Raw genomic sequence first — 26,926 nt, 5'->3', positions numbered from 1 at the left:
CCACTCACTTGCTTTATAATGAAAACGTTGTCAGACTGAGCCACTTGTGATGGCTAGTTATTTTGCTTAAGTAATTAAGTACCTACGGGAGAGCCTACCTCATACCAATTCGTACTTTCTTCCATGGTAACAAAACCAGGAATTTATGCAAGGGTGTAAGGCATCAACCAAGAAACTACATTTCCTGACATGGTTAATGAGAGGTGCGTGGATAGGCTATATGTGGCCCCTGGGAAAGCTCCTTATAGGTGACTGACTCAGGTGAGCAGTGTTACCCCTCACCCTCACCTTCCTCCTGATTAGGGCTCTAGTGGTCACATTGGACCTTAAAATGAAAGAAATGAAAGTCACATGCTAAGGTTGGTGGAGCAGAAAGATCAAAGAATCTGGTTTTCAACTGACACTGTTGCTACCATAACCTGGGCCTTCACAATTATTTTATATGTGACGGAAATAAACTTCTATTCTGTTTTGGCCAAACACAATTCCTAACTGACAGACCTACTGCCAGTCTTATGAGTGGCCCCCTTCTAGGCTCACCCTGATATTCGTAGGGCCCAGACCAGGAACAGAGGTGGAGGCCCTTAGCCTGTGATCTGCCCCATTCTCTTTCCACCCCTAGTTCTATCCTCTTTCTATGGACAGCCAAACTCATCTCCAGGCTAACACTGCCTCTTGGCGACTGTTCAGGACTAGGGTGTACACATCTCTACCAGGAGGACAGAGCCCTGGAGAGGCCAGTGTAGGCTCTGGAAGTAGGCTCAGAGCCATTTGGACAGGGAATTCTAGGTTCCTTGGAGCCCAAGGCAACGTATACAGGTGGGAGAAGATTCCAGGTGGTATGTGCCTCTGCCCTGTGATCTCCTCACCCTGTAGGGAAAAGCACAACTCTTGTAGGCATAGAACCTCAGGCAGGGCTCAGTTGCCAAAGTCTGAATGTGATACCACTAGCTTCTCTCCCTCTCACCTCCTAATGCCTGCCATTTTGTCATTCACAACCAGGCAGCAGAGCAAAACTTGAAGCAGTCCAGTTAACTACTTGTTATCATAGCCTTGGTAAAATTTTCTTTAGACGAAAAGTCTAGAATTATAGCTTGAACTGTGTTGTCCTCCTGTTATGTTTAATGCCACTATCTTCTCTCTTTTGTTATACTGTATAATGGAAAGTTGATCAAGCCTGGCTCTCTGACAAGGCAAGCTTTTATTTGGTAAACTTTCATGAGGATGGCTGAGCACAAGTTTATCAACCAACTGCAATATTAGTGCTGGAGCAGCACTAACATTAGTGAATTAGCTACAAACCCCCGGGATCAAAACCAGAACAGAGCCTGGTGCCCTCACAGAACCACAGAGGAGCAGGTGGGGATTCTGACAAGGAGATCAACTCTATAAGGTGTACTATCAAAGTGGCCCAGGGCCGAATCTCTGTTATGCAAGGAGTCCCCCATTCAGCTAAGGGTAGCAAGGACTTAGACTTGATGTGGCAGTCCTGCCAATGAAGGGTCCATCCCTCCTCCAGCTTACACCCCAAGTGCAAGGACTCATTCTTTAAGGAATCTGTTGCCTCCATACAGTCTGACTGGCAGAACCAATAAAGCTGGCTTCACAGACTTGAAAATATCCAAACCCTTGTACTACCTCTGTGTATTCTGGAAGCTCTCTCCTTTAGTGCAGTGATTCTAAGCCTTATTTCAGATTATGGATCTCTGTGTTCTCCAGGCTGGATAATTACCAATGAACATGAGTACTCACCTACACTTAAGAGAACTGTTGTAACCCTTTTCAAACAGCAAGGTATAATCAAAAGAACACGGAGCAAATAATTTGAGATGTAGGTTCTTGCCACAGGGTAATATTTGTGTCCCCCCAAAATTCACACGTTGAAACCTAATTCCCAGTGCAATGGCATTAAGAGGTGGGCCTTTGGGGGGTGATTAGGTCATGAGGGTGGAGGCCTCACAAATGGGATTATTGTCCTTACAAAAGAGACCCCCAGAGAGCTCCTTCCCCCCTTCTGCCATGTGTAGAAACAGCAGGAAGGAGGCTGTCTATGAAGCATGAAGAGAGCTCTCACTAGACACCAAATCTGTGGCACCTTGATTTTGGACTTCCCAGCCTGCAAAACTGTGAGAAATAAATGTAGTTGTCTAAGTTACCTAGTCTATGGTATTTTTGTTATAGCAGCCCCAAAAGACCAAGGCAGTACTTCTATCCCCAACCTTCTATCTATATTTTGTTTATTAGTTTTCCCATAGGAGAAATGGAAGGCATGAGCTAAATGATTTACAAAGTCCCTCCCTGTTCTAAAGTTCAATGGCTCTATATAGTTCTATGTATCGACAGATATATTAAATATCCTTTCCCCCATCTTCATCTAACTTCTTGTCATCTTTCAGGTCTTGGCTTAGAAGCTAGTTTCTTTCCTAGGCCCTCCCTCACCCTCACCAGCCCGTATTGTGTTCCTGTGGCACGCTTTTACAATACTTCTCTCATGAGGGTATAACTGTCTGTACATTTATTTGTGGGATCCCTGCTGGTCTGCAAATCTGGGGGATACAGCCGCCAATCTTGAAGGTTGTATCCTCAACACCAATTCTTAGCAGGAGCTCAATGGTATATACGAAATGATGATATGACTGGATGATATGAGTGGATGGATAGCTACAACCCCCTTTGGTCACTGGGCTGGTGAGGAAAGATATTCTCAGGTAACTATTTAGGGAACATGCTGAAATAGTCTCTGTTCTTCTGCTTGCATTTAGAAATAGTCTTTGGACATAAGTGCCATGAGTACAAATCTAATGAATCAAATTACCACATTTTTAAGGAAAAAGATGAAAAAAAGATCTTCCATTTTTATGGTGAGAGAAACCCAGACTATTATACTCAGCCCAGTTCTCATTAATAAAATAGAAGATCCTTTGCCTTCTCATCTGAGCTCTTCAAATTAATCTAAGGCCTGATTGTCCCAAAGCATTACTAATTATATAGCAACATCATTTATATCACAGAATTGGAAACGACACACATATTCAGCTGCAGAGTGATCGTTAAATAAACCGTGACACTCAACTAGTGAACTCACACAGCCTTCAACAATGGTGCCTCCAACATAATCTGAAGTTCAAAAGCAAGACATAAAATTACATATGCAGTATGCTTGTCATCATATGAAATATATCAGATATGTGGACAAAATATGGAAAGATACACTACAGATTATTAATTGTGGCTGTGTTTATGTGTTAGGACTTGAATTATTTTCTTTCCACTGTTCTGAATTTTGCAGATTTTCTTTAATGATTTTTAAGACTTTATGTTTATGGTGAAAAATCAAAACGAATAAATCATTTAATTGTTCATCAAAAACCTCTTGTTATTTTCTGCTAGAGAACTTTTGGCTACTGATACTGGGTGTGTCCACCAGAAAGAGCTGTGTTGAGGCACACAGTGACCCTCTGGAGAAACCAACAGAAGCAGGGGATGGAAACACACTGAGTCCTCTGAACTAGCAACTGCCTGTGGAATAATAATAATCACTGATCTAAGCTCTTAACTATGAGCCAGGCATTTCCCATACATTTTTTTTTCCATTATGTGCTCATAAGAACTGTAGGAGATAATGGTCAAGAGCCAGTCTTTACTAGCACATGGAGGAGCCACAAAGTTTGATCCTAGGCAGTCTATCTCCACGGTCCGCCATTTTCTCACTATGTGCTGCTGCCCACTCCAATGTAAAGAGGGAGGCCGGGGGGAAAGTGAGCACAATTCTAAGCCGTACTTCCTTTCACGCAAGAATCATTTGTGTCAGACAAAGGCACAGCCTCCATTTCTGTTTTCAAGAGTTTCTATTCAGATAAGGTCTCAAATATGACTCTTGCTTGTCAGTGGAGATGGCCTCTGGTAACCACGTTTTCACCATATTATATCAAGACTCTAGCCAGAGTGTAATTCATAAATTGTCTCTCTTTGCACATAAATTCATTACTTTGGGGCAAAAAGCCCATTTATAAATGCTCTCATAGTGGCCAACTTTGCAGATGCAGACCAACATGGACATAGTCTATGCCAGCTTCCTGGTAAAGGTGAAAAATAGCCACTCTATCTGCCAGCACAATTACAAGCGATTTTCTCCCTGTGCCTGTTGAGAGTAGATTTATCCTGTAAATGCTGACTGGCTGAATATGCTCAGCTAACACCATTAGTGCACACAAGCATTTTGAGGCTCTCTGTTACATGATCACATTTCCTCTGCAGAAAAATCTACTCGTGTAACATTTCTAGGAGTCAGGGGAAGAGAGCCATCACTATAAGAGAATTCCAGGAGAACAGAGAAGTATACTTGGATAGAGTCCAATGCTGTTGGAGTCAAGGATCACTAAAATGAAGTAAGTTCTCCCCGCCCTCCCCACCACCCCAGGGAAACTCTAATGGGGGAGTAGGGAACTACAGAAAAAGATTCCGTGAAATCAGTCATGTGGGTTGGTCTGAAGGAAATGACATTTGGGCATAAAGGAAATCCATTTAAAATTAAAATTAAAACAATTGTGTAAATAGGGAAGACTTAATGAGCAAAAGAAAATGAATAAACAGAGATAAATCCTAATAAGAGAGTAAGTGGTATGAGGAGAACTACTTGGGGGTATTATTGCACTCCACTGTGCTCTGTCTCTTGGTCCTGTCCCCGAGGGACAAGTCTATGGTGTCTGTTCACTTACTTTCTCTGGAATCGGACCACAGGATCAGCCAGCAGGTCAGTGAGGTCAAGTTTTCTCCCCTTCTCAATGACATCTGGATGTTTGCGAACAAAGAGCCACCCGATATGGGAGAAGAAGAAGCCCCGGCGGGCATTGTGTGGGTCAGCATCGGTCTCTGAGTACTTGTGGTGGACTCGGTGGTCCCTGGACCACTCGAAGATGTCATTCTGCAGAGAGAACACAGACCCTGAGTGAAGAGACAAAGCACCCTGGCGCCTTCTTGAAAACTTAGCCTCCCTCTATGCCTCACCCCCACCCCTCTACCATCCTCACCACTGACTTCTACTTTGCTCCCATCCTCAACCCACAACCTCTTCACCTCAATTTCAATCCCTGGGGTTGGTCTGGGATGATTTCCATGAAAATAAGAGGAAATCTTCACTTAGTAGGGATCTTCGCTTGTGTTTGGGATGTGCCTGCTGCAGGAGATCCAGGCTTGTTGAGTGAATGAGAGGGGAAACCTGAACGTTCTGGTGGGGGTTACTGAAATCTCCTGGGAGAGCATTCATATCAAGAAAAGAGAGATCCAGTCTCAAGATGAAGTCTTGTTGTCAGAGGGAGGGGCAATCTTGAGTATGAAAGAAGGTTGGTTCTTGGTCTGAATCTCTCTGGCCTCCCTCTCATTCTTTTTTTTTTTTTTTTTTTAATTTTTTAAATTATTTTTATTTTTTATTTTTTTTAACGTTTATTTATTTTTGAGACAGAGAGAGGCAGAGCATGAACGGGGGAGGGTCAGAGAGAGAGGGAGACACAGAATCTGAAACAAGCTCCAGGCTCTGAGCTGTCAGTACAGAGCCCGACGCAGGGCTCAAACTCATGGACAGCGAGATCATGACCTGAGCTGAAGTCGGACCCTTAACCAACTGAGCCACCCAGGTGCCCCTTTAATTTTTTTTTAATGTTTATTTATTTTTGGGAAAGAGAGAGAGAGACAGAGCATGAGCGGGGGAGGGGCAGAGAGACATGGAGACACAGAATCGGAAGCAGGCTCCAGGCTCCAAGCTGTCAGCACAGAGCCCAATGTGGGCTCAAACTCATGAACTGCGAGGTAATGACCTGAGCCAAAGTCAGACACTCAACCGACTGAGCCACCCAGGTGCCCCCATCTCATTCTTTAATAGCCTTCATATTCAACTTACAGAGAGCAGGAAGCCAGTAAGTAAAAACCCAAAAGCTACTTCACCAAATCTCTGCAAAATACCAAGACACAAATAATACTGTTTGAGGAGTGCTCTAACAGTGTGTCACAGGAAGGGAGGGGAAGTGATTTTGGTTCCTTGAGGAATCTGATGTACTTGGCCATAGGAGAAGAAATGCTTAAGGTACAGGCTGTGCTTGGTGGAATCCCAAGAGAGACTCTGCTGCCCAAGCAAAAAGAAGCATTGTCTAGCAGATTCTGCCAAACCCAGGCACACATGGGGGACACATCCTATTGACCGCCCTATGATGGGAGACAGAAGAAGGGTGTCCAGAGACTGGAGGTCCTGGGTGAGCTATCAAGGGCACCAACCAATGTCATTTAGGCTGATATTATTAATGAAACTTTATCAGTACCCATGAGCCAGTGGTATCTATAGACCTTCAGTTTATACTCAGTTTTGTTTTTCGTGGACAATGTTTTCAAAACTTTGAGCAGGCAAAGTAGTGTTTTTGATAGGAAAACTAGTCTGAAAATAAAAATAACTTTATAGGGGTGCCTGGGTGGCTCAGTTAAGTGTCCAACTCTTGATTTAGGCTCAGGTCATGATCTCGCGATTCGTGAGTCTGAATCCCTCATCTGGCTCTATTCTGACAGTGTGGAGCCTGCTTTGGATTCCCTCTTTTCTGCTCTCTCTCTGCCCCTCCCCGACTCGTGCTTTCTCTCTCTCTCAAAATAAACAAACTTAAAAAATAAAATAAAAATAAATTTATATAGTGCATAAGCCCCTTTGTTTTAAAAAAAGATCATAATGTTTTTATACCATACTATTCAGGACATAGTTATGTTTTCACTAGAAATCTGCCATTTTACAGGTATTGGCTTCATCCTGCTGATGAGAAGAGAGGGAACTGTTTTATTCTCAAAGTTCCAATAGTTTCTTTAACCAAAAGGGGGTTCATTGAGTCTCTGGCTCATCCAATGCTGCTGGAAGGTTACTCAACTTTGTTTATCCAATAGCACCCCTGAAAGCTTCTCAATTTGCTTCACCCTTGGGTAATAGGACAAAGAGAGGGGAGGTAGAAAGACCTTAAGAGTTATGTGCTCAGCTTTGACTATAAAAAAAGAAAAGAGGTTCTTGGTAGTCTGTGCAAGGCAAAAATTATAGCCTGGCTTAGTGAGATACGAAAGAAGTCTTTTAGGGGCACCTGGTGGCTCAGTTGGTTGAGCATCCGACTTCAGCTCAGGTCATGATCTTGCAGTCTGTGAGTTCAAGCCCCGCGTCTCTGTGCTGACAGCTCAGAGCCTGGAGCCTGTTTCAGATTCTGTGTCTCCCTCTCTCTTTGACCCTCCCCCATTCATGCTCTGTCTCTCTCTGTCTCAAAAATAAATAAACATTTAAAAAAAAAAAAGAAGTCTTTAGATTTTACCAGAGTATTTAAACACAGTGGTTGGAAAGAGAAAGTATTTGTTATTTATAACCATAGAATCTGGAGTTAGAACGGAATTTCAAATGTCAGTCAAGACCACTGCAGCCCAAGGCATAATTTATTCCTTTTGCATTAGTTTATTGCAATGTCCAAATGAACGGAAGAAAGGGGAATACTCTGTCCCCAATTCACAGACAGCAAAATTAAGGCTTAGAAGAATTTTGCTGAAGTTCATTGAGTAGGTCAAAACAGTAATGGAAAAAAGATAGTGCTCCTTCAATTCTTGGTTCACTCTCTTTCAACAAGGTATTTCCCTTATTCTCTAAATTTAGAGGGAGGAAGTCTTTTACAGAGAACTTTCATTTTCCTTGTTAAAAGATTATATTTGTTCTTTATCACAATGCAATTTTATAAAAACTCTGAGTAGAGGCTTCTGAAGAACTAGAAACCTTATTCTCACACAACTAAGCATAATACAATCACAACAAAAGAATGGTGAAGACAAGTCGGAACAGAGATGTTTATTTGCTTTAACTCCTCTTACCTGGATATCTTCCCAAAAGAGGCCACTTAGCCTGCAACAGTGAAATGAAGCAAGGGTTTTGGCCAGATTCCAAATGTCCGAGCATATCATCGAGCCCAAAATACTTTAAGATGAATTTTTAAAAAAATCTTCTCTTATTGTTTTGTTCTTATTGTTTTTAAAAAAATCTTCTCTTATTGTTTTGCTAAAGCAGAGTCCAATGAAAAAGTGATCCAAAGGACAAGATGTAAGCCAACAACAGGGCAGAAGTGAGCAAGATTCGTATGCTTACCCAAGGGCCTTTTTCCTCCTCCTTATCTGCATTTTGCTTCTATCCTGGAGGGATTGGGAATGGGAGCCAACCTGTGAATGGCATTTGTCTTTGATGAAAAGCTGTGTGTACCTAGGGTGTGTTTGGTACGGTTAATATATGTGGAAGGGCAAGTGGAGGGCTGATGGGAAGGGTGAGAGCAAACCTCAGGAGGCGGAGAGTGAGAGAAAACAGCCACTAGCTGCTCCCACAGCCCCAGCAATCTCCTGGTAATCTCTTCAGCCCCTAGAGTTTACAAAGTGCTGACTACTCTTGTCTGGAACTATGTGCCTTACTCCATCATCCTCACTTCACGGGAAAGAAAAACAAAATTGAGGCGTAGAGGGATGGCGAACTTCCATCAATGAACTGACTCTTGAGTATGTGTATTCTGTCTGTGCCCTGTGTGCACATTTCAGTAGGACATGATATTAAACTCAGTGGCAATTTCTGAAGCCTAAATACTTACACATCCTAACAAATCAATTGACAAATGATTCCATTTGCGACTCAGAGTTTATACCTTACGGTACTGTCTTAATCTGCCACCTCATTACCTTCATAAGTGGACGCTCACTTTTATCGAGTTTATTGATCATTCCTGGCAAAGAATTGGAGTGGCAAAGAGTGCTACATTAGTTCTAAGAGCCCCGGGTATAACTGAGGCACAGGAAGCTGGGGGCGCTGGAGAAGACCAGGCAGGGGAAGAGAAGCAAATGAGGAGTGGATGGCTCAGGTGGTAGGTTTTGTTATCTGAGGAGCCATACTATGTCCTACTTTGTGTTGTCCAAGAGAAATATAATACAAGAATATATATAACGAAAACTTCCCTGGTAGTCACATTAAAAAAGTGAGAAGACACAAGTAAAATTAACTTTAATAATATATTTTGCTTAATACATCCAAAATATCATTTCAATATATTATTAGCATAAAATTATTAATGAGACATTTTCCATTATTTTTTGGCACCAATTCTTTGAAAGTGAGTGTTTCTTTTTACACTTCTAGTGTACCTCAATTCAGACTGGCTACATTTCAAGTGCTCAGCAGTCACATGTGTTTAGTGGCTACCATATTGAATAGTGCAGTTCCAACTTAGGGCTTGTCCACTTTTCTATATGGGTGTTATACTTTTAAAAGTTTAAAAAAGTTCAGTGTTGTTTACCGGGAAGAGTGTCAAATTGTCACAAGCCATGTGAAGGGCAAACGGGCTGCACATATCAAAAGCACTAAAATTATGTCTTTCAATTTAGCAATTTGTTTTCTAACTTTTTTGTTAAGTTTATTTATTTATTTTTGAGAGACACGGAGACAGCTCGAATGGGGGAGGCGCAAACAGAGAGGGAGACAGAGAATCCCAAACAGGCTCCATGCTGCCAGCGCAGAGCCTGATGAGGGGCTCGAACCCACAAAACCGTGAGATCATGACCTAAGCCGAAACCAAGTCAGATGCTTGGTTTTCTAGACATCCAGGCGCCCCCTAGAAATTTGTTTTCTAGAATTTATCTTAAGGAAATAATCACAGTTGCATGCAAAGATTTAACCACAGAGATGCAGTGAAAACTGGAAAAACCCTGAATTTCCACATAATGGGATTTGATTGAGTACCTTGTGATACATTCATGTGTGTGTACATAGGAAGTTCCTGGAGATAACTATTAAGAGAAAAACCTGAGGGTTACCTCAGGGGAGTGAGACTGGGAGGGAGGAGAGGAGGAGAAACTTTTATATTTTACTTTATACTCTGAAATTTTTAACAAAAGCATCTCTTGGTTTTGAAATAAAAACCAGTCAACAACAACAACAAAAGGTTATTGTAACATTGACATGGAGTGATGAAAGGGAAAACAGTTAAGAGAAAATAGCTTGCAAAATAATAAGTACAATTTTAATCAAAACGTGTGCGTAAAGATAGAAAAAATAAAGGAAGTGTGTAAGTCAACCTGTTTTAGAGTGGTTCTCTCTAGGAGATGGCATGGCAGGTATTTTCAAAATTTTTCTTTTAGTTTGCCTGTATTTTCTAAATTGTTATAATAAACGAGGTTTTTGTTTTGTTTTGTTTTGATTTTTGGAATATGGGGTAAACAGATTTTTTTAAAAACATTTTTATCCTCCTGAATCTAAACAACCCAGCTTCTGCCATTAGCTCCATGTTAGGAAAAACTACATGAAAGAGTAAGATTTGTCTAGTAATCTGGTCAGTTCCACATCTTCACACCGTTCTTCTTCTAGCTTTTGTTCTTCTTAGCACGCATCAACCAACCACACCTCAATCAGTGTGACGGTGCCCTTGCTGAAGTGCACCCTGTGTCTTGTACCTTTAATACTTCACTCTCCGTCATAGGTAACGTCCCTGAACAGGGTCCCTGCTGAGACTGTGGAAATTGAAATTGATCGTGCGGTGATTTTTTCCTTCATAAGCACGGCCTTTGAGTATTATCTGGGACTTGAGCAAAGGTAATCAATCTCAAAAGCTCCACTGAAGCAGATTATGAAACAACACGCTCTATCAGAACTACTTTTCCCCAACTTCCTTTTATGATCAAAATAATTCTCGAATCTAGTCCTCTAAAATGGCAATAGGGGAGCCTGTCTTTTGAAGCCCGCATAATTTCCATTGGTTAGCAAGATGAAGGCTAAATGTAAACTGTATTTTTAGCTTGTCCCAGTCAACAGATCTGAGACCAGAAGCGTCGATCAGCTTTCCCCCAGCCTAGCTGCAAACAGATGTGTGCTTCTGAACAGACACCACTGAGGTCGTTCTGTTCCCTACCTCAATTGTTCCAAAAGGGGAAATTTACCAGGTGGCCTCAACACAGAGCCAAAGGGAATTCCGTCTGTGTCTGTAACACATCTTTGTTTCTAGTCAGTAGTGAAAAACAAACTAGGACCAACATGTCAGCTCCGACAGTCAGGTTTTAGAAAGAGAGACAGAGACACAGAGAGAGAGAGAGAGAGAGAGAGAGAGAGAGAGAGAGAGAGAGTCTTGCGAATGCATGGCATCTTATCTGGAAAAAGAGTCATTCTACCAAGGGGATCAGAGAAGAGAAGACACTGCTGCCTTCACTCTTTAGGGCCCATAAAGCTCATTTGAAATAGACTTTATCTCAGTCTCTGGGGTCTGAATTTAATCTCCTCCCGTTCAGATGACAGCATTGTACTATTCAAACAGTGAAGAACACTCAGTGCTTTCCCCATTGTTGATACTGGGTCAGCACTGATATCCCTCCAGATAACACTGACAATCTGTAAGAAGAACCCAGAAAGTCCCCAAGAAGGGCCTGGCAGAAGTCTATACCACCTGGCAAACTGTAGCTTCCAGAGAACAAGTTACCACCTGCCGACCAGCCTTCAGGTGGCACTTGGCTTGGGGAGGTTTTTTTATTAAAAAAAAATTTTTTTAATGTTTTAATTTATTTTTGAGACAGAGAGAGACAGAGCATGAGCAGGGGAGGGGCAGAGAGAGGGGGAGACACAGAATCTGAAGCAGGCTCCAGGCTCTGAGCTGTCAGCACAAAGCCCGATGCAGGGCTTGAACTCACAGAGGGTGAGATCATGACCTGAGCTACTCTGAGAGATCATGACCTGAGCTGAAGTCAGATGCTTAACCAACTGAGCCACCCAGGCACCCTGGCCTGGGGAGGTTTTATAAGATGGTTAAGATTTGAAAGCCAACTTTCATGATTTAAAAAGTGCTGACAAAACTTAAAGATTGCAAAGAAGGGGCGTTTTATGTTTTCTTTTATTACTCCGTTGTTTAAATCTCTTACAATGAGAAACATATTTTTTTTAATGTTTTTATTTATTTTTGAAGGAGAGAGACAGGAGCAGAGAGAGAGGGAGACACAGAATCAGAAGCAGGCTCCAGGTTCTGAGAAGTCAGCACAGAGCCCGATGCGGGGCTCGAACTCACAAACCGTGAGATCATGACCTGAGCCGAAGTCGGACGCTTAACCGACTGAGCCACCCAGGTGCCCCGAAACATATTTTTTTAATGTTTATTTATTTCTGAGACAGAGAGAGACAGAGCATGAGTGGGGGATGGGCAGAGAGAGAGGGAGACACAGAATCCGAAGCAGGCTCCAGGCTCTGAGCTGTCAGCACAGAGCCCGACGCAGGGCTCAAACTCACAGACTGAGAGATCATGACCTGAGTCGAAGTCAGACGCTCAACCAACTGAGCCTTCCAGGTGCCCCGAGAAACACATTTTTAACACACATTCTAAAAATGGCTTGGGAAGTCCTCTTGGTAGACAAATTGACCTCCTGTGAATCTTTCCAATTTGATTTTGGGAGGTATTTTTGGTCAGTGATGTGACCACTGTGCTAGTGTCCTGAGCTATATCTCCTTCTCTCAATGAGTCAAAATTTCAGGAAGAAAGGGCCTCGAAAATAATGACAGCCCATCAGCCAAGGATACACCTTGCTCCTAGATCTTGCTTTTTAAATATCACTTCGCATTAAAAGGAGTCGGGACTTTGATGATATGGCCGATGTCAGGCCTAAGGCAGGAAAAGTACAAGAGGAATGTGGTATATTTTGTTGTGCCAGAAAGTCGAGAATTGCTCAAAACATGATGGGAATGTATGAAAAAAGACATAGGAGTCCACTTGTAGTGCCTCCCACTGAACAAACTGGGATAATTTGATAAATAATTGGAGGCATTAAGATGACTAACAGTAATGAGTTAAAAACCATTTCATAAAATAAAAATCCATGAATAAATAAATAAATAGGTAGAAGAAATCATGGAGTGCGAAAATCATTGTTTTGCAGGTGCCATGGCAATAGCTGATTCCAGCAAGAATCACCCATGTGTGCTGAAACTACTAGGTAAAAGGTTGATGGAGGAAAAATATTTACATAGGCTTATAATATCTCAGCATAAATCACTTATTAATTACAAAAGGAAAATAGTCATCTTACAGGAGACACTGAGTAAACACCACCTTAACTAAGCGATCAAAGTTCATACTACCTATAATGGTATAATGACAAAGCGATATCATATGCTTCTTATTTGATGCTCAGGACACAGGATTATTAATGCATTCCCGACAAAAATGCACAGAATGTAAGTGAGAGAAAACATGAGCAAACCAAAATGGGAGACCCTCTACAAAATAGCTAGTCTATGCATTTCAAAAATGTCAATGTCATAAAATCAAGGGAAGACTGAGGAAATATTCTACTTGGAAGGAGACTAAAGGTTCATCACAACTCATTGTAATACAGGATCCAGAACAGGTTCTTGGGCTAGGATCATGGATATAGCATTTTATCAACATTAAATCCCCTGATTTTGGTCCATGTTCTGTGTTCTTACAAAATGTCTTTCCTATTAGGAACTACAAAGTGAAGTCTTTAGGAATGAAAAGGTATGATGTTTATAGCAGTCTCAAATGATTAAAAAAAAAGGAACGCAGAAGAATGCATATACACACATATGGAAAAGGAAAGAGAGTAATAAAGCAAATGAGGCAATAATGTCAATAATTAGTGAGTCTGGGTAAAGGGTATCCAGGATTCTTCATGGTATTTTTGCAAGTGTTTTGTAAGTTCGAAATTATTTCAAAATAAGAAGTCACAACTGCAAAGAAAAATGTCAAGGGCACCTTTAAAAATCTCAGATTTTCTCCTTCCATTCCATTCCTACCCTGCCACCCCATTCAGGCTTTTGTCAGTCTGCTTGACTCCTGTAATAGTCTTCTGGCTCATAGGGCCTTCAGTCCTTTCCCCCTGGGCAATACATGTGGTACATTGTGACCATCCTCTCCATATTCATACTCCCCAAATACCTATCATCCTCTTGTTTATTATCCAACAACCTCTCCGCGCTACTTTTCTCACCAAGCCTAAAAACTTCTTCTTCTGACAATCAAAGAGCTTCAACTGGTCTGATCATCCTTATCTTTCCCACTTCATTTATTCTTTAATTGGACAAATATTTACTGACTGTTGGTATGTGCTAGGAGATAAGAAACAGGATAATCAAGGCTCTGTCCTCAAGGAGTTTATATTGTATGGAGGAGACAAACAAAGTTAAAGGAGTCAACATAAATAAAATCATTTCAGACTCAGATTAGTGCTATGAAGCAAATGTATGGGAGCTAATGAAGGGACAGGAAGATAGGCAAGGACTTTCTTATCAGGTAATCCGCAGGCTGGGAAGAGCTGGATGGAAGGGAGAAGGGAGCTATCTGGGGCAGAGGGAAGGACTGGGCAGGATCCAGGAAGTAGGAGACCGGCGTGTTGTGTGCAAGGAGGTGGGGCAAGAGTGAAGTCTGAGAGGTATTGTGGTGTAATAAAGAATATATTTGGTCTTTGTCCCTAGTGGTTCCTGGCACAGAGCTTTACAAACCCTTAGAATTTCCGGAGTGATAAAAAGTTTCCTTATTATGCTAATGGGGTGACTGTGGTGGGCCCCCAGATAGCTTCAGGATCATGCTGGTCACCAAAAAGACCCACCAGGTGACTAGAGGGTTGGCACTTTGGGAGGGGAGGGGGACTGGAGACTGGGTTCAACCATGTGACCAGTGATTTAATCAACCATACCCCTGTAATGAAACTCCAGTAAAAACTCTGGGCACAGGCTTAGAGGAGCTTCTTGACTGATGAAGGTAGCACACCTTGATTCCACCGGGAGAAGGCACAGAAGCTCTGCCCGAGGGACCCTCACACCTTGCCCTATGTGTCTCTCCCATTGGTTGGTCTTGATTTTCTAATCAGATAATCAGATCCTTTATAATTAAAACTGTAATGAGAGTACAACACTTTCTTGAGTTCTGAATTGTTCTGGTGAATTATCAAACCTGAGGGAATTGTGGGAGTTTGTAGCCGGTTGGTGAAAGGCACAAGGGCCAGGAAACCCTACTTGCGGCTGTCACCTGAAGTGGAGGTGGCCATGTGGAGGGCTGAGGCTTTACCTTGTGGGATCTGCTGCCAGCTCAGGGACTTAGTGTCAGAATTGTAGTGAAGTGTGCTTGGGGTGGAAAGCGGGTATTGCGATGCAAAAGCCTGATCACTCAGGGCCTTTGAGGCCATCACAACAAGGCTGGATTTTATTCCAAATGCAACGCTAAGCCACCAAAAGATTATTATTATTATTGTTATTGTTATTATTTTTGCTAGAGAGTGGTTTAATTTTCGATAACTTCTGTCTGGCTGCAGTACAGAGAGGGGCACGTGTTGCAGGAGGAAGACCAGTTTATGAAGCATTTGCAGTAGTGTAAGCAAGAAATGGTGGTGGCTTGGACCAGAAGGGAGCACAGAGGAGAGGTGTGCAGATGCAAGATATTACCTAGAAAGTGGAACTTGAAGAGATTGGCTAAAAGAGAGCAGTGAGGGATGATGAGGGAAATGAAGAAATCATGAATGACGCCCAGATTTCTGGCAGGGAAAACTAGAAGTGGTTGAGGGGGAGACGGTAGAGTCATGACTTTGGTTTTGGGCACATTGGTTTGGGGAGGCCTAAGAGACGTCCAGGGAGAGACGTCCAGGGAGAGACGTCCTGCAGGTAGCTGGGCTTGCAGCCTGCTATGGCAGTCAGTTTCTTTCTCCAGTCAGACCAACTTTCTACTCTGTGGGGACACCCTCCAGCATGCCACTATCACTCCTCTCTCTCCACCTGTGCTCAAGTCTTTCCCCTACTTTTCCTTTTCAATTTTTTTTAACGTTTATTTATTTTTGAGACAGAGAGAGACAGAGCATGAACGGGGGAGGGGCAGAGAGAGAGGGAGACACAGAATCGGAAGCAGGCTCCAGGCTCTGAGCCATCAGCCCAGAGCCCGACGCGGGGCTCGAACTCGCGGACCTCGAGATCGTGACCTGAGCTGAAGTCGGACGCTTAACCGACTGAGCCACCCAGGCGCCCCTACTTTTCCCTTTCATCCTTGCCTACGCAAATCCTTCTCACCTGTGAGGTCTAACTCCATTTATGCATTAGGTTTTATCCCAGTACCCTAGCCCGTATTCATATTTCGGCAGCCCTAAGAGTCAGGATGAAGCTTTGGAGCAATTTAACTCCACACTGTCTTGTAAAAGTCCCCTTTTATCACACAAAAGGCTAACCGGCTCTCTCAGACTGTCAGCTCCTCATGACAAGGGCCATTTCTTGTACATCTCTTGTATTCCTCAGAAGCACACAGGGGTTTATGCACCTTTAAATTAGAAAGGACTTAACTAGCAGATTTACACAAAAAGCCATAGAGGAGTCAACTGGAGAAGATGAAGATAATCAAATGTGTCTGTCTTCTAAGAGTTTTTAAAAGCAAGGCTAGAAATTTCCTCTGGCATATAAAAGTATAACAATTTTACCATTAATTAAAATTGTTGATTCAGTGGCTCCTGTAGCCATTGTACCTTTGGAGCTTAATAAAGCATGTGAAATAGCATCCCTGAAACACTGCTGGGACAAGAGCTCTGATTGGCACTAGCAGGAACTATGACAGGATGATTGAAAGTCTGAACTTTGATAAACAAGGACAAGAGATGAGAAACAGCTCAATTATCTAATGAGGGGGAGGGGGCAGGGGAGGGAGCGCATGGAAGGTCCCGATGTGCCTGAGAGATCTAGTTTTATTTAGCATCTTCATTAATGACTGGGAGGCAAGGCATACACATTTTGTTGATAACGTTTTTTGGTCGTTACCAAATTAGGAGGTGCTGCAGACATCATTGAGGACAGGAAAATAACACAGATGGATCTAAAAAGAGGTTGGAAATACGAATAGAAATTATCACAATGAGATTTGATTTAGGAAAAATGCAAATGAAGGCAGCTGGGAGAGAAATCATCCAAATGCAAAATAATCAGTGGGTAAGGAAACCTAGAAAGCAACAACGTGGACTGTTTGGCAGGAGAGCAGTGGGAATAAAGAGTAAGGAGTGACAACTCAGTGCTAGCTCAGCCCAAATGTTCGGTGGCAGGTCTGGGAAGAAATAGCTCATCAAGGTATTGAATCGCGACACAGTGTCCTTCGACACCTATACAGAATTTTCGAGACAATGCGGAGAAATAAACAAAAATCAGCTCAGACATTTGGGCCCCAGTTTCTTCAGCTGTTAGACAAAGGATTAGACTCAGCTTCTGAGCCCCTCCTCCCACTCCAACCTTCTGGTGGGTTCTAAGAGAGGAAGAGAGTGGTGGGGGAAAAAGGGCCCGGTTAAGGAGGTGCCTGGTCTGAGTGCCTCCTCCGAAGAACTTCCTTATGAGAAACAGGCAGAATGAAACACTTAGCTTGAAAATATGTTTCAGAATAGATTCTATATTGACAGGCCTGCATGTGGAATTCATCTTCAACAAGTGTAATTTCTTCCAATATAGATGCGGAGCCAAACGAATATATAAAATCTGATAGCTACATGTTTGCAAAAATACCCTCTACTTTACCAACTATTTCTTTGAATAAAAACTCTCTGGGTGCCTTTAAAGTATATATCTTTTTCTTTATAAAAATGTAATCACCTTGAAATGCTTAGGAAGACACCACTGTACAGAGGGCGAGATTGCATGGGGAGTGGCTGCTCGATGTGGGGTAGGGCAATGTGACAGGCAGGCTAGCCCTCTGGCTCGTACACGCATCTGTGGAATGACTCCCTTTTCTCAGGCCATCCCAGGCTATCACCTTTTCATTCCCTTGAGGTTCATTTCACTCCTCTCCCCAGCTCTCACTGACCTAGATCCACAACAAGGAAGGAGGTGAGGCATCTTAGGGCAGGAGCCATTTTGACCTCTGCCTTACAAGGTACATTTTTCCTGGTAGGAAATCCTACCAGGTAAGGACACGCAGAAGATGCAGTGCCTCCTGCTGCCACCTCAGAAATTTCTTCTCTCTCTCTCCCTCCCCTCCCGCCTCCAGCCCGTCATCGTCATCGGTAGGAGCGCCTTGCCAATACGGATGGAGTTACAGAACGGTATGCATACGACAACAATGCTCTGATGATTCCATAAGTCACCAACATCACGAACAGAGAGGTTGCTCAAAGAAAACTGAGCTGTTTGCCCTTCCGTCATGGCTTCCACACGTGTCCAGGAGGGCTGGCAGCGGTGGAGACAACGTGAGGCGGTATGCAAGCATCTTCCAAAAGCACGTGGAGAAACCTCACAGCATCTGGGTCAGGGCCACTTCTGCTACTCCCTGTTTACACTGGAAGGAAACCAACAACGTCTACCCAACTTGAAAGGAGGAAGGCGAACTTGTTTCGTGCAGCAGAAAGGCTGTATGTCTGAGGTGCAGACTCATGGTTAGGAAAGGTGGCAAATACTGAAACGGGATCTCTGCAGACAGAGTTAGAGCCTGCCCAGAGAGCCACGTAAAGGTAAGGATACTTGAGCCTGCAGTAAGTGTTCTGATGTTTTATTCTCCCACCCAACTGCCACCAGGGGCTGTTGCTAACACCCTGAGCTGGCAGCGAGGTCACTGCTTCATATGCAGGTCCCTCTCCTTCTTATGCACATCCACACAGACCCAGCCTTGGGGACTGGTCTATGATCCTGAATCCACCACAACACCTCCAGGGTCTCATGACTATGGTCTGAGGCTTAATCATGTCACTAAAACATATGAGGCCATGTTGTTCCCCCTCCTAAAGTTCCAGAGTGCCTTGCCATGGCATTTAGAATAGCATCCAACCTCCTTGCTATACCTGACGGAGCCCTGCACTGATGTGGCGTCCATCCCCCTCTCTATAATCTCTTCAGTAACCGTCTCCCACACCCACGTGGACCAGCCACACTGGCCACCTTTCTCTTCCTTGAATACATCATTCTTGTTCCCATCTTTGCTTTGGCTCCTCCTCCCATCTGGATCCCCTTCCCCTACCAGTTGTCTCCCTCAGGTCTCAGCTCTAATGTCACCTCCTTAGCAAGGACTTCTCTCACCAACCTCTCCAAAGAAGCCACCGCCCTGGCACTCTGTCACATCGCTGTGTTTAAATTCTTCACCTTCTTCTCTCCCTTCTGAGTACCTTTCTTGACTCATTTGCTCACTTGTTTATTTGCTCTCTTTCCCACTGAAATATATACTCTATGAGGACAGGGACCTGTCCGCCTGTCTGTCGTGTTCTCCAGTGCCTGGAAGAATGCTTAGTCCATCTATCTGCTGAATGAAAGGATAAACATATACACTTTGATCCTGGGAGAGGCACTGGAGTGTCGCAGTGAGAGCGGGACCTCTGGAGTCGAGCCTCTGCACTTAAAATTCCCCTTGTGTCATTTCAGTACGTGTGTCCTTGGACAGGTTATGTAAGCTCTTTTCTTTCCATTTCCCCACGTATCAAATGAAACAAATAACAGTATCTACCTTTTAGGGGTATTGTCAGAAGACCATATAAAGCACTTAGTGAAGTGACGGTATGTAGTAGCTCTAGATAATTGTTTTGTTTTACTGTTGCAGAGTTTAGACTTGCCAAAGTTTACGGCCCATGACCATGTGATTTATCTGACATATTTAGAGACAAAGTTTGGTCCATTTACAAATCACACCAACTTCCACCTTCTGGTCCCACATGTAAAGAGCTTGGAAGTAGTCCGTCACTCCCCATCCTTGCAACAACAACAACAAAAATCCAAATGAACTGAAAATCAACAACTCGTCTTAGATGCATCAGAGAAATGAGGCCACAGGGCAAACTACTGCCCCCAAAACTAGAGAAATAAACAGGCCGTTACAGAGAATCACTGCCTCCCAGAGGCAGAAACTCAGGAGCAAAAGCCCGCAGCTGGTGCCAGGATGGGCAGGCACCTTTAAACCGTAATTGATGAACTGCTCAAGTCTTAGTGTGGACAAGCTTGAGAGTTAAAAACACGAAGGTCCAGGACTAGAGGGCCCCAACTTTCATAAATTTTACCTCCAGGAGCCCTATCAGGTTCTCACTGTGAACAGCTGGTTCTCCCAGCAGGTGGAAGAGAAAAGTAATCATTCTGAAATACACACAGTGCTCTCTGTTCTCTTTTCAAGACCCCTCCTCAAGAGAAACTATTTTACCAGATCCTAATCAACCGGGGTTTTACCAAAGCCTAACTGACCTGGGGAGGGGAAATACTCACCTCAGGCTCAGAGACTGAGAACTAGTCCCTTCATCTCTATGTCAATAGTGCTCCTGTATGATGACAGGACCTCAACTGAAAGAACTGAGCCTTAAGCCTCATTTAAGAAGAAATCTCTAGGAAAACCCAAAGACAATACAGGAGAGAAAAAAACAAGGATACCAGAGGAAACTTTAGCCCCTGACACCGTAGCTAGAGTGCATAGTAAGCACACAGCCCAATTCCTAGCCAGGTAAACATAAAACTTCACACTAAACCCCTATTTCCTCAGTTCCTCTTACCCAGTACATCGTCTCCAGCTTTCAACAAAAAGTTACAAAGTATGCTAAAAGGCAAAAAAATCCCATCTAGAAAGAAAAAGCAAGCATCAGAATTAGATTCCACATATGGCAGAGATGTTGGAATATCAGACTGGAAATCTAAAACAACTATGGTTAACATGCTAAGAGCTTTAAAAGAAAAAGTGGACACCATGCAAGAACAGATGGGTAATATAAGCAGAGAGATGGAAACTCTAAGAAAGTACGAAAGAAAAATGCTGGAAGTCAGAAAAACTGTAACAAATGAAGAAAAATGCCTTTGATGGGCTCACCAATACTGGACATGGCTAAAGAAAGAGTCAGTGATCTTGAAGATACATAAATAGCAACTTCCCAAGCTGAAATGCAAAAAGAAGAGATAGAATATCTAGGAACCATAGGACAATTATAACAGGTATAACAAATGTATAATTAGAATACCACAAGGGGAAGAAATAAAGAGAGAGAAAAGAAGGAACAAACAGCAGGAATATTTGAAGTAATAATAGCTGAAAATTTTTCCAAAATTAGTGACAGTCACCAAACCATAGATCCAGGAATCTCAGATAATACTAAGCAGGATGAATAGCAATAATATATATATATATATACACACACATATATATGTATATATATAGGCATATCATATTCAGACTGCAGAGAATCAAAAGCAAAGAGAAAATAATGAAAGAAGCCAGAGGGAAAAATATCTTCCCTATAGAGGTACACTATTTATTAAGATTTATTTATTTATTAAGATGTATCTTAAAAAACATGAAAGCAAGAAGAAAGTGAAATAAATTATTTAATGTGTTGAAAGAAAACCCTCGAAACCTAGAATTCCATATCCAACAAAGTTATTCACCAAAAGTGAGGGAGAAATAAAGACTTTCTCAGACAAACAAAACCTGAGAGAATTTGTCATTCGTAGATCTGCCTTGCAAGAAATGATAGAAGAATTTTTTTAGAGAAGGAAAATGGCATAGGTTAGAAACCCAGATCTACATAAAGAAAGAAGAGCATTAGAGAGTGAAAAAATGAAAGTAAAACAAAACTTCAATTTGTCTTATTAATCGATCTGACAGATAATAGTTGGTTCAAAATAATAGTAGCAACAATGTATTTGTTGATTAGAGCTCATGGATAAGTGAAATGAATGACAGCAATGTCATAAGGGATAGGAAGGAAGAATTGGAAATGCTCGGTTATAAGGTTGCTGCGAAGTGCCATAATGTTATTTGAAAGTGGATTTGGATTAGTTCTAAATGTGTATTACACACTCTAAAGCAACCATTACACAACTGTAAAAAGAAGTATAGTTGATATGCTAAAAGGGGAGAGGAAAAGAAAATCATGTAAAATGTGCAGTTAAAACTAGGGAAGACAAAAAAGGTACAAAGAACAAGGGTAATGAGTAGCAAACAGAAACAGGGTAGATGTTACTCCAACTATATCAGTAATCACTTTAAATGTGAATAGTTTAAATATACCAATTAAAAAACAAGATGTCACAGTGGATACAAAAACAAGAGCCAACTAGAAGCTGTTCACAGATCACACTGTTGAACATCACACAAGAACACCCAGAGATGAGCCTAAAGCATCCCTGGCCTGAGGGTCAGGAGACAGGTTTCCCTCTGGTCCACCCACTAACTTGCTATGTGACCTTTCACAAGTCACTGACATTCTCTGGGCCTCTCTATACCACTCTTGACCCCTTATTGCAAAATAAGAGGAGTTAGACTAACTCCCTTCCAGCTCAAAACCCAATGCCTCTTTACTAGGATCTGATGAGTAATCATGGGCAGAGAGGAGGCTGCAACATCTAACAGGTGCTATTTGGCTAAGCTCATGAGAGACCCAGTTGCACCCAGAAGCGGTGTGTGCATGAATGTGAAAGCACAAATCCAAAGCCCTGGCTAGTGCTTGTGAAAGCTAAACTCTTGGGTACCATTAGATGGTAGAAATATCTCACCTGGGTCCCTATTTAACTAGCAGAAAATTACAAGGAATTTGCAACCCATATTTAGCTTGACTGGCATCCTACTGATATGGAAGGAGAATGGGCCAGACAGGAGCTCAGGGGGTGTCTGCTGAATGAAAGGGACAGAGGATTATCATAGCTCCTTGTCTATCATTCCTCCCCTGTCTTCATCTTTCAGACTAAAACACCTTCCCACTATCACCCCTGCCCCATGTGCATACATCTTCTACAGAAGAAAGAGAACAGGAAGTTTCAAATGTTTAAGCCCCAATTTTAAGAAGATTGTTCTTGAAGATCTCGCTTGCAGCTTCTAGCAAAAGCCCTGCTCATTGTCTTCAAATACAGATAACCATGGCATGACTCGTCCATTATGGCCAAAGGCATGACCATTCTGATGGAGTAAAGCACAGGAGAACCTTTGAAATTATCTTCAAAAACCCATGAGGACATCAAAGGGAAGCTAAATCAATGACTCTGCATTAAATCAGGGTTGCAGGTCTGTACCCTACATGGACAGATCATAGCACATTTTTACTTTCCTAGGTTCTTCTCTCCCCAGGGTTAAGTGGTCTGGATCAACTGTACTCTTTCCCACTGACACAGTTTTGCACTGTATGGAAGCTGGCCCTATGCTGACCTTACAGACACCTTTTACCTAGGTCTATGATGTTGTTATAAACCCCAGACCCATGAAGTACTGACATTTCCACCGGGAAATTGTGGGAATTCTAATATTCCACTAGATGGGAAGCTATACGAAGACAAGGCTTGAGACTGTGTTTGCTAACATTATACCTACTGTGCCTAGCTCAGTGCCTGGCAGAGAGTAAGTACTCAATAAATATTTGTTAAATGAATGGGGGGGAGGGAATCCACCACAATGTAAGGCCTGAAAGAAGTAGGCACAGTTCAAATTTGATTGTTTCCAAAAATACGTCTTGAAAGTATTAATTCATTTCTCATTTCTTTAACAAACTCTAAGAGTGCCTTCTATGTGCCAGGCACCATAACACAGAAATGAATGAATGAATGAATGAGACAGTATGCCAATTCTCATAAAGAAGAGAGAGAACAATATTCACTGAATGCAACTGTAAGTTGGGCATTTTTTATTCATTATTTCATCCTTCCAACAAACTGTGAGGTAAATATTATTTATTTCCCCCCTCCTTCACAGACAAAGGAAGAGGGAATTGCACAAAAACCCACATGTAGCAAATAGCAGTGCCAAGAATTTATTCCAGGACCTGGGTACTTCCTCTAGAATGTGTTTTCTCCCCAAAGTCAAGTTAAAATCACAGTGTGATGTTCTGTTATGTGATGTTATGCTGAGGAAACTCAGGTCATCAAAAATTGAGTTGTAAGTAAATAGTTTCATTGGGAAAAGGGAAATAAGAATTTTATGTTCTCAATTTCAGGTTGTTTAGGTTGGAAAAAAATTTTAATAATGGAGGTGCTTTGTAACTACATGAGTGTGTAATTGAAGGTTAGAAATAATAAACTGCTCAAACAAAACAAATGAAAATTACAGAGTTAAGTCCTAAATAGCATCTAAGGCCCAAGTCAATGAGTTTCTAAATTATCATTATCATAACTCATTGTTATGACAAACAAAGCACAACATTAAACTAAGATGGTTGAAGTCAAAACAAAGTGTGGTGTAGTTCACATTGCCGATGATGAACAAAAGAACATGAAAACAAGAATTTGCCAACTGCTCTTCTGTGCACAATAGCTTTTTCTCCAGGACCTGGTAGTAATTCCCGACTGCTTGAATTATAACCAAGAGATATCCATAATATGAATTGTGTTCCCTAAGGTCTATTGTGTTATATCCTATGTGCTTTATGAAGGTTCACACTGTGGGAGGGAAATAGGGAAATGAACCCTTAGACATGAGAGCAACTTGGAGAAATGCTCAGGGTCAGGTTGTCTTGTAGGGATGGGAGGCCCACTGCAGAGATAGCCACGTGACTTGCATGTTTGAGGGTTGCCTGTTTCCCTGAACCCTAAAGCCATTTTGCAAATCACCATTTCTTCCCAATGGGTGAAAATACATGGAGCCTGGAATCATCTGCATTCATATATTGGCAGAAACTTTGAAAGCACGTTGTTCCCATCCACCCTACTTGGATCAGATGAGGAGCTGGGAAAACAAAAATTCATAATCAACTCAAACTCCAGCAGCTCAGAAAGTGCCCAAGGTGGTGGGGAATGTTCTACAACTGGAATAGTCCTAAAGGATATGGCCCAATCCTAATGCAGTGATGACTCTCTTACATTTTTATACTTCCTTGAAATTTTTAATGATTTCATAACAACTATGGGAGTGAAGTCATATTCTTATTTTTATAGATGAAGAAACTGAAGATGAGTAAGTGATTGCCAGCAACCATCAGAGTAGGGCTAAAATCCTGTCTTCCGGCACCATATTTAATAGGCCTCTACCACAAAATGATGGGGTATGTTTTCTAGGAGCAATGAATGGCTTTCGAGTCAGATCTGCATTTGCATCCAGGGCATATATCCAGGATATACCACTTTCGGCCACGTAATTTGGCAAGTTCTTTAACCTCATTAAGCTTTAGTTCCTCATCTGTAAAATGGGGACACATATGACACCTAGCTCATGGGGTTACTCTGAGGGTCAAACGCAATATGCAGATAGCATGCTCAGCACAGAACTTGGCCATGGGTAGAGTCGGACAAATGTTGAGGGTTTCGGGGCATGCGTTTTGGGTGGAGGAATCTCGTTCCTCCTCTGTGGTTTAGTATTCCTAGGGGCACAAAGCCCCTAGGGAACATTTTACCATATCTAAAGCTACAAGGAGATAGAAATTTGGGACAGAAGGGGAATGCTTAGGGACCTGATTACTGAGCCTGGAATGGAAGTGAAGGAATGATCAGTCCACAGGGAGCAGGTCTGTGCCTCCACCCACAGTGCCATCTGCGCTGGGTCCCTAAGGCAGAGAGGACCCTCCATTCCCCACCTGGAAAGCCATGGAGTTGGCAACAGCCAGAAATATCCTCAGAGGCAGCTTGGCTTTGTAGGACCTGTGGCTCCACAAGCGATGGGCACCAGCTGTCACACCCAGAGCAGATAGGAGGAAGCAGAAGTACGCTGTAAGACACAAGCAGGGAAAATGTCAGTAAATGTCACCAAGCTCCTACACAAGCTTTTTTCCCCTATGCTTTTTTCTCTTCTGCATAGACCCATGGGAAATGGTGTTAGAACAATCTGCAATGTGAAGGAAGAATCGGTAACTTGGGGAAATGCAGACTTTTTATTGATTTGTAGTTTTTCAGTACCAGGCAGAAGTGGTGAAAACTTTCCTCAGGAAACTTTGACCTTTGAACATTAATTTTTCTCTATCAAACAAATCTTTTATTTGCTAATGTTTCTTGCCAGTCTTGATGCAAAGTCTTAATCACGTTAGTGTATATTTGTAACTCAGTCTTACATGCTCATTCTCTGTAGAGCTAAGATTGATGTTTATGTTGCCTCTTGACTGGCACCTGTGCTAGGAAGTGTGTTATATGAAGACCATATTTCTAAATGGCAGTGCCATTATCATGGCTTCATAGGTCATTGTTTGAAGGAAATCAGGCCAGATCTAAAAGCAGTGAAGTCTGGCTCAGGACCAGTGAGAATGAGAATAAAAATGACAATAGGGACAACTGAGATTTGCCTTCTAGAGATCCCCACTTACACCATCCCTATGACCCGGGATGGCAAAGATGGCCAGGTGGGGAATTTTTTTAAAGCCAGCCTACAGTGGAGCTTATTATCTGCCACACACTTAAATATATTATCTTTAATCCTCATGACATGTTGTAGTGTCTCATTTTACAGTTGAGGAACCGGATCTCTGAGAGTTAAATCCTGCCTATATACCCAAGTCAGCCTTGTTCCAAAGCCTCTGCCAAGAGACCCCATGCTGCCTGACCAGTGGTGGGGGTGGATTACTTTTTATACCAAGACCTGGGAGAGTTTATAAAAGCCTGTGTAGGGGTGCCTGGGTGGCTTAGTCACGCGACCAACTCTTGATCTCTGCTCGGGTCATGATCTCATGGTTTGTGAGATCAAGCCCTGCTTCGGGCTCTGTGCTGACAGTGCAGAGCCTGCTTGAGATTCTCTCTCTCTCTGCCCATCCCTCCCTCCCTCCCTCTCTCTCTCTCAAAATAAATAAGCTTAAAAAAAAACTGTTAAAAAAAAGTGTGGTATAAAGGGGACACAGGGACCCCCCAATAAATTATTATTCCTGAGATTATTACAACCACTTTAGTGCTTTTAAAGCAATATGCCCACACAATGCTAAATGTCTTACTTGGATTATCTTATTAAAAACACATCAAACAATCCTATAGGGTTTATATTATTATTAATCCCATTTTACAGATGAGAAAACCAAGGCTTAAAGAAGTTAACTAATT

The 26,926-nt window shown here is 42.4% G+C and overlaps 1 protein-coding gene across 2 annotated transcripts in view; it reads right to left on the bottom strand.

Moving 5' to 3' along the window:
• Window positions 1–26,926, bottom strand: part of SCD5 (stearoyl-CoA desaturase 5) — a 152,716-nt gene that overhangs the window by 33,516 nt on the left and 92,274 nt on the right. For both annotated transcript variants that reach the window (XM_047854730.1, XM_047854731.1), the window contains exons 2-3: window positions 25,483–25,613; window positions 4,719–4,924 (exon numbers count right to left, since the gene is read on the bottom strand). In XM_047854730.1, coding sequence (XP_047710686.1) covers window positions 4,719–4,924; window positions 25,483–25,613 — 337 coding nt within the window. The remainder of the gene's footprint in view (window positions 1–4,718; window positions 4,925–25,482; window positions 25,614–26,926) is intronic.

Source organism: Prionailurus viverrinus, chromosome B1 (genome assembly GCF_022837055.1).
Source record: "Prionailurus viverrinus isolate Anna chromosome B1, UM_Priviv_1.0, whole genome shotgun sequence".
Taxonomy (NCBI): domain Eukaryota; kingdom Metazoa; phylum Chordata; class Mammalia; order Carnivora; family Felidae; genus Prionailurus; species Prionailurus viverrinus.
This window is presented reverse-complemented; position numbering and strand designations above follow the sequence as displayed.